The sequence below is a fragment of the Ixodes scapularis genome, unplaced genomic scaffold (assembly GCF_016920785.2).
Source record: "Ixodes scapularis isolate PalLabHiFi unplaced genomic scaffold, ASM1692078v2 PGA_scaffold3__209_contigs__length_174095766, whole genome shotgun sequence".
Lineage (NCBI taxonomy): Eukaryota > Metazoa > Arthropoda > Arachnida > Ixodida > Ixodidae > Ixodes > Ixodes scapularis.
In genome coordinates, this window is record NW_024609868.1 from 10,965,353 (window position 1) to 10,972,954 (window position 7,602).

General features: G+C 47.7%; 1 protein-coding gene across 1 annotated transcript; it reads right to left on the reverse strand.

Annotated features, from left to right (window-relative positions):
* Positions 1–321: 321 nt before the first annotated feature.
* On the reverse strand, positions 322–7,108 carry LOC8034110 (peptidyl-prolyl cis-trans isomerase). Its single transcript, XM_002407873.5, has 5 exons — positions 6,706–7,108; positions 6,062–6,092; positions 5,748–5,933; positions 5,207–5,282; positions 322–671 (listed from the first exon to the last, which is right to left on the reverse strand). Exons 1-5 carry the CDS (start codon positions 6,880–6,882, stop codon positions 536–538), a joined length of 606 nt encoding a protein of 201 aa, XP_002407917.1. The 5' UTR covers positions 6,883–7,108; the 3' UTR covers positions 322–535.
* Positions 7,109–7,602: the final 494 nt, after the last annotated feature.

The following is a 7,602-nucleotide window of genomic DNA, read 5'->3' on the forward strand; positions in this document are numbered from 1 at the left end:
TCCCCCCCCCCCTCGATAGAGTTGTCTACCCTCTGACCATTTCAACTTTCCCAACTTCCAGTTTAGACATTCTGCTTCCAGGAGCACATGCATCTCTAAGCCACTCCCATCAATGTTTCTATACAAGGCTGTGGAAGGCAAAGGGAAATTTGCACAAGCATGTGCATGTTACTCATAAAAGGTCAGATGCAGATATTGGAGCCACTATCTGCACAAAAGTTTAATCTTGGGTTACTCTAAGACTAGAATCCAATGCGCTCAAAATCCCGTGAGTTCCCCTCAAAGTTTTTTGAGGGGAACTCAAATAGAAGCTCAAAGCAGTTCAGTGAAAATGAACTTTATTTCATACGGCTTTGGGAGTGTGTACAACACACAGAAGAGAAACATTTAGTTAGCTGAAGCCAATAATAAGACTAAATTTCTCCAAAACAATTCAGAATGCCTATGAAAGAAGAGGGTGGAATACAGCCTTCGGTGTTGCACAAGTGGCTCGAAGTGTTGGAAATCTTTGCCCCCATTGTTTCCAAGATGACCCCTATTGCAGCTGACCGCAATCTGCGATGGCCAGCTTTTTGGAGGTCTTGCCGTTCTGGCTGCCGAAAGACTCCATCTGCTTGTAGACGTCCTGGCCTTCCACTACGGCACCAAAGACCACGTGCTTGCCGTCGAGCCTGCACACAGTAATCAGCACGTGAGGCACGCGGGATATCATGCAGTAACTTGAAACTGCATCAAAAATTAAAAGAAATGCACGAAAGAAGTCTCAAAAGGGTCATTTGGAATGGAGCACCAATTTGGGAGTAGTTGTAATTTCACGATCTTGAGCAGCTTATGGCCTCCAGGTCTAATACCGGAGCATGATGAATGTAGTCAGTTCTCCATTCAGACCCTTACTGGACCCCGAGCTGGGTGGTGGGACCGGGGCCACCCACCGATCTAAGGAGCGTCGGCGGAATCAATGTCCCAGTCTGTCTCGTGTTCAGCCTAGAGTCCCAGGTTCCCTTTCACTGTGGCACGCGCACTTCAAGCGACAATACATCAACCAGCTTCCCCGTCTACGATGGCACGGAGCACCAAGACAAAGATAGTGGCAACATTTGAGAAACACCTTGACACAGTTGTGCCAAGGCCGAACTCTTGACTGGATTGGGAACACCGCAGCCACCTGCCAGCCGGCCGATCTATGCTCATTTTCACCCCTTGGCAAGAAGGTGCAAAGCTGACCGATGAAATCATAAATGATTGCATGGCTCGATCAGAAGGCACATTATGTTTTCTCAATGAGCCATCCAATAACCAACGACTTCAGTAGTAGTCTACAATCATCATGCCAAGAGATGCCGATAAGTAGATTGCCAGGCTGCTGTGGTGCTCCTGTGCGTCCAATCAAACAACTCTTGGCACTTCATGCATGAAGTACTAATGAACTTACATGGAGCATAAAAGCTCCTTTTTGGAGTGCATACTTGATTACTTTTCTCTCGTACTCCATTTTGTTCGTCCCAAGACAACAGGTGCCACTTCATACCTTATTTGAAATCAAGTCTGAGTGCAGGCAGCTAACAGGAAGCACACAGACTGAAGCAAATCGTCCTGGTACACTTTTCACATTTAATTAGATTGGCCTCAAAGAACACTAAAGAGGAAACAAAGCTTCCGACACTGCACTTTGGCGTTGCTTGACTCACGCCATAAGCTCGTAGCAACCGCCGTGTTGCAGGTAGCATAGACATTCCTCCTTCCCCTTTCGTGCACACTACTTCATCTTTTGCTCTTCAGACCTTACATGTATACGGTAGCGACGCTTGGATAGTTCCAGATAAAAGGCAGCACCCTTCAAAGGATGTCGTCACTTCCCCGCACGAAGGGGCTTCAGATACAGTGGTTAGTAACCTAAGAGTATCTGAAGACAGTCAGCAAAACAGCTCTTATCTCCAGCCTTTTTTTCGAGCGCTCAATGACCCGCACACATTGCCTTCTTCCTTTCACTACTGGTGCATCTGTTTACTTAGTTTCCCTTTCAGTACCAAATTTTCTGGAATATGCATGCTTAAAGGCTGTAATTTCACCTGGTGCGGAATACACAAGGATTTCCATTTTTCTAGATTGTTCACTGCGATTAGACACAATGGATTTTATGAATAAGAGTATATTAATATTCATGTGCGAGACAAGAGTTTGTGAGCGAATACAGCAGGCATGTGTCAAAGTGTGCTGTGTACGACAATTTTTATGTTTGGATTAGGCACCATAATTGTTTGCGAAAAAGTGCACCTTCCCAAGCACCTATAGACGCTTTCAGCGAGTCAGTTACTCGAGCTGCCACCAGTCGGCGCGCCCTTCGCGCGCTTTCCGGGCCGCCATAGCCGACCTTCAGTTTCTCGCCGTTGCTCCGCGTTGTGTGCTGCACAGGCCACTACCGGAGCTTATTTTTCGTGTTCTTTTACGTTGCGCATTAAAATCTTGTATTTGCTTTAGGCCTTTTCGATATTTAGAACTTTCATTTAATCATTTGATATTTATATTTCGACATAGCTCTTGTATTTTCTTATTTATGAAATAGAATCGGACAGCGAATGGGTCGACGATACAAGATTATGAGGCTTCAATGACCATGTAAGTTCATCCCATTCTTGCGTTTTTGTCGCTCATAAAGGGCAGTCAACACTATTGCGACATATGTAAATTGCAATTGACGCAGTAAGGCTATGACAGTCGTGCTTCTCGCTGCATGTGCGCGCTAGTTTCCGCGCGACGAGACGAGCGACGGAGGATTCTCACCGTCGCCCGTCGCATCGCTCGGTTTTGGGATTTCTAGAAAACGTCGCTCACCGTCTTGGTCGCTTGCTCCGTCGCTTCCATGCAGTTTGCCTTGTTGCGCGACTGACTGAGCGACAGCGAAGCGGGTCGCCGTCGCTTATCTGATCGCTCGCCAAATCGCTTACATGCGGTTCATACTCAATTAATTTCCATGCACACACCATTGAACCATTGGCGCCTCGATATTAAGTATAAACCGCATGCAAGCGATTCGTCGAGCAACAAGACAAGCGACGGTGACCCGCTTCGCTGTCGCTTGGGCAGTCGCGCGACGAGGCAAACCGCATGGAAGCGACGGGAGCAGGCGACCAAGACGGTGAGCGAAGTTTTCTAGAAACCCGAAAAACCGAGCGATGCAACAGGCGGCAGTGAGAAATCTTCGTCGCTAGCTCTCGTCGTTGTCGCCGTCGCTCGTATCGTCGCACGCTAAATCGCTTACATGCGGGTCGGCTTTACGGAAACGAGCGCGCACATGCAGCGAGAAGCACGACTGGATAGTCAGTTGAAATTTGCATATGTCGAAATGGCGTTGACTGCCCTTCATTAGCGAGAAAAACGTTAGAATGGGATGAACTTACATGGTCTCTGAAGCCATAATCTTGTATCGTCGATCCATTCGCTGTTCCATTCCATTTCATAAATAAGAAAATACAAGACCTATGTTGAAATATAGATATCAAATGATTAAATGAAAGTACGAAATATCAAAAAGACCTAAAGAAAACGCGCGATTTCAACGCGGAACGTAAAAGAACGCGAAAACAAAGCTCCGGTAGCGGCCGGAGCAGCACACAACGCGGAGGAACGGCAAGAAACTGAAGGGCGGCTATGGCGGCAGGGTCACGTGACGTCAAGATGGCGGCGCCCATGAAATGTTGCCTGAAAGGGTCTATAGCATTGAGGAAAGCTTTGCCTGCTTACTCTTAAGAAATCAGACAAGGATGACCTCACACCAAACATGACATCCCCACTGTTGCATAATGGGAGCACATATGGGCAACTTGAGTGAGGAGGCAGGCTAGCAGTTGCATATCCACATACGTGGAACATGTGATTGGCTGAAAGCCAGTTGAATTCATGGCCTTCACGCATTTTTCACGAATTAGTGGCACTTCACGCATTTTTCGGAGTTCATTATCTGAAGAAGTCAGAGCAAGGGTGGCTAACTGCGGCTCTTTGCAAGACCACCTGTGGCTAACGGCTCTCTGGTAAGCCTGCCCTTCCCCCCATCCCTGCACGATTAGAAGGAAAGAGATGTAGAATAAATGACAGTGTGCGTTTTGGCAGCTTTGTGCCACCGCAGCTTGCTGGCCAAACTTTTCAATATTTGGATCAATGAATTGCTTTGAGGTACAGTCAGCACAGAATGAAACCCGAACGTTGTTATGCGTGGCCATAGACACAGGCTGCACCACCTGGAGGGCCCCCGAGAACTAATAAAAATGCGCCAGGGTGTGAGGGCACATCTACTAAGATGTGCTCGACTCTCGCGCGACGCATCTGGGACTTCCACGTTTCGCCTGTGGCGCACTGTAAACGCCGTCACTCGCCGTGCTTTTGTGTCGCCGCACTATCGCCCGGTCGACACCTGCGGCTTACGTGCAGCACGAGAAGATCGATGCTGAGAGAGGCAAGTGTCGACCGGGCAAAAGTGCGGCAACACAAGCAAGCCGAGTGACTGCGTTTACAGCGCGCTACAGGCGAAACGCGGAAGTCCCAGATGCGCTGCGCGAGGGTCAGGCATATCTTGGTAGGACCCCCACCCCGGCGCATTTTCATCTCGGGGGCCTAGCAGAATGGACAATTGGGAGGGTTGGTAAGAGTTCATTATAACTACAGCACGACAAGGAAAAGGACAGACAGAGATGAAAACACAGGACAGGCGCTTGCCCTGTGTTTTCTCCTGTCTGTCCTTGTTGCAGTTGCACTGTAAGTTATAATGATCTCAGGGGCCCTCCAGGTGGAGCAGCCTGTGTCGATGGCCACGCGTTCTGGCTTCATTCCGTGCTGACTGCACTTTGCTCAACGATGTAGGCGGTAAGAAGGAAACAGTTTGAAACACTGACAGACAAATGCCAGCCAAGCTGCTTACGGCTGCAACATCATTGGAGCAAACCTCAAGGTGCTGGTTTCACGAATGGGGACGCACAAATGAAGAAACATGAGCAATCCAGTTATGAGTAAAGTTGGGTTTGGCCACTACATAACCCCCCCCTCTCTCCCTCTTCCTCTTTGAACAAGTTTTTCTGCCAACTGCCGAGCTACGTATAACCTATAAAGTTTTAATTTTTTATGAAAACACCTAGACCAGAACTGTCTTTCAAGCAACCTTTGAATATCAACTCAACTGTTCACAGTTGGTGAAACAACTAAGCAAAGCCCTTACCAGGCAGTCTTCACAGTCGTGATAAAGAACTGGGATCCATTGGTGTTGGGGCCAGCATTAGCCATGGAAAGGATCCCTGTTGGTAGAGATAACAAGAGTAAAGATTTCTCCTCTGTATTCCAGGTCTGGCCTCTTATCCATTCTCGATAAGAATAGCAAGGCAGGTGCCCAGTCCGCCCTCTGTAGCCTAGGAAAGTTTTCCACTTATAGCCAGCTGATAAGGACAGACAGCCAGGCAAACACCAACCATTACATTGAAGTTGCCGAGACGCTTTAGAAATTCCGCCAAAAATCAGTTAAGAGCTACTACATGCAATTGATAAGGTAACATGAATTACTTTTCGAAGAAACAAGTAGGCCCATATTAGCTTGGCATAGGAAGGTGGGACCTTTCCCCCCAAAAAAAAGCTGCTTCGCAAAAAAAAAAAAAACACAAAAAAAACACCAATAACTTTTTTTAAATGAACAGGGCAACTTTGTTTTTGATGAACCAAGACGGTTAACAAAAGTGGGAAGGAAATGAGCCACTCTTCAAACATACCTGGTCCGGTGTGCTTCAGGATGAAGTTTTCATCTTCAAACTTCTCGCCGTAGATGGACTTGCCGCCCGTGCCGTTGTGCCGGGTGAAGTCTCCTCCCTGGCACATGAAGTTAGGGATGACTCGGTGGAAAATGCTGCCCTTGTAACCGAAGCCCTTCTCGCCGGTGCACAGGGCGCGGAAGTTTTCTGCAAGCAGGAAGGAGAGACACGCCGGCGCGCGAAGCCAACGAGGTCGCGGGCGTCACAAACAAGTTCCCCCCGTACGCGCAAAATGCCATTAATAGGCATCGGACGAGCTCCTAGGCCTAACTTACCGGCAGTTTTCGGGACGACGTCGGGGCGAAGCTGCAACGGACAGATTGGAGAAATTAGGTACCGAGGCAGCAATGTGGTCAGTGCGCAAAGCGTGCGCGAGCTTTCAGCGTGGCTAGCCTCGCTAGGCTTAAAAAGGCGCACTCGCAGAAAAAAACAAAATCATTCCAAAAGGAAGGTTTCCGGCACCTCACCCACTTCCTCGCTGGCAAATGCAGCCACTCGCGTGTTGAAAACGTCGTTAATAACTACACCCACGGTTCAAAATACTGGTTATGGGGGACGCAATGCGAACCGTTTTATAACGCTTTGTTGAGAAGCAACGCTAACCTATAATAAAAAAAAAAATAATAAAGAAAAATGTAGGCCTAAACACACATCCCCCCGAACACCGCTCACGCATGCGAATTTATCAAATAAACGCCGAGCCCCAAACTTTCTCGGACACAATATCAACGCCAAGAAGCATGCAAAATGAAGTAGGCGCCAGAAGCACACGCATAGAAAAAAAAAAAAAAATATTCGGCGGTTTGCGTCAGAACTTGAACTACTGCAACGGGCCACGCCACATTTTGAATCCCGTGCCCTCGCCGGCCCGCATCAAAAACCACCTGCGGTATCTTTAGCTCGCTTAAAAATAACTCACCTCCATCACAATCCTGCCGAGGGGAGCCCCATCAGCAGTCACGTCGAAAAACACACGGGGGTTGGACATCTTGTCGGCGGCTGTCGCGAAGCTGCAGCTCAGAGGCAGAATGGGCACTCGCAAAATGCCGGCTTTCGGGCAGAAAAAGCGGCTGATGGCTATTCGCACGTGGGCCATTATATACGGGCTGCTAACGAGAGGTCAAAAACTATTATAACAACGATTTCAAAGACGATTTATGCTGAGAATATCAGAACGTGACGAAAACTTATTTTAGCGATCTTATAAAAGCCATAAATATTCTTACAAATATTGAAATTGGTTTCACCGAGGAGCACTATTTTCCACTGCGTAGTGACCTTTTCACCTATCCGCCGTGCCGTCAACGGGTGCTCCCCGTGGCTCGTGTAGCGAGTACTTTTCCGTTCAAAAGTTGTTTAAGCGTAGGATAGATGGCGCCACATCCCAAGGTTTCTACACCGGACACTCGAGAGAGTGGTGAATTCCAGGCGGTTGTCCAGCAGGCGAGTTTTTCGGGAGGAGCCATTACTGTAAAAGGACATCCTCGGTCTCCGGTCGACAAGCCACTTCACCAGCGAACGTATCGAATTCGAAGCGCGTTCCGCGGCACACTTCAGCAGAACAGCAAATACTTTGACTGAAGTAGCTGAATTATAGCAAATACTTTGGAACAATTTCGGGGAATTCAGTCAGAGCTCATCCTCTCCTCTGTTTTTTACCAAAGAAAAACAAAATTATTCAATTTATTATAAAAAAGCCTAAGCGCTTGTTTGTATCAGCCACCTTTTTATTTTGTTGTTGACTTCGTTGATAAATTACACGTTTTGCTTATTATTGCGTTATTTTTGTCTGAGCATTCTTCTTCCCTTACATTGT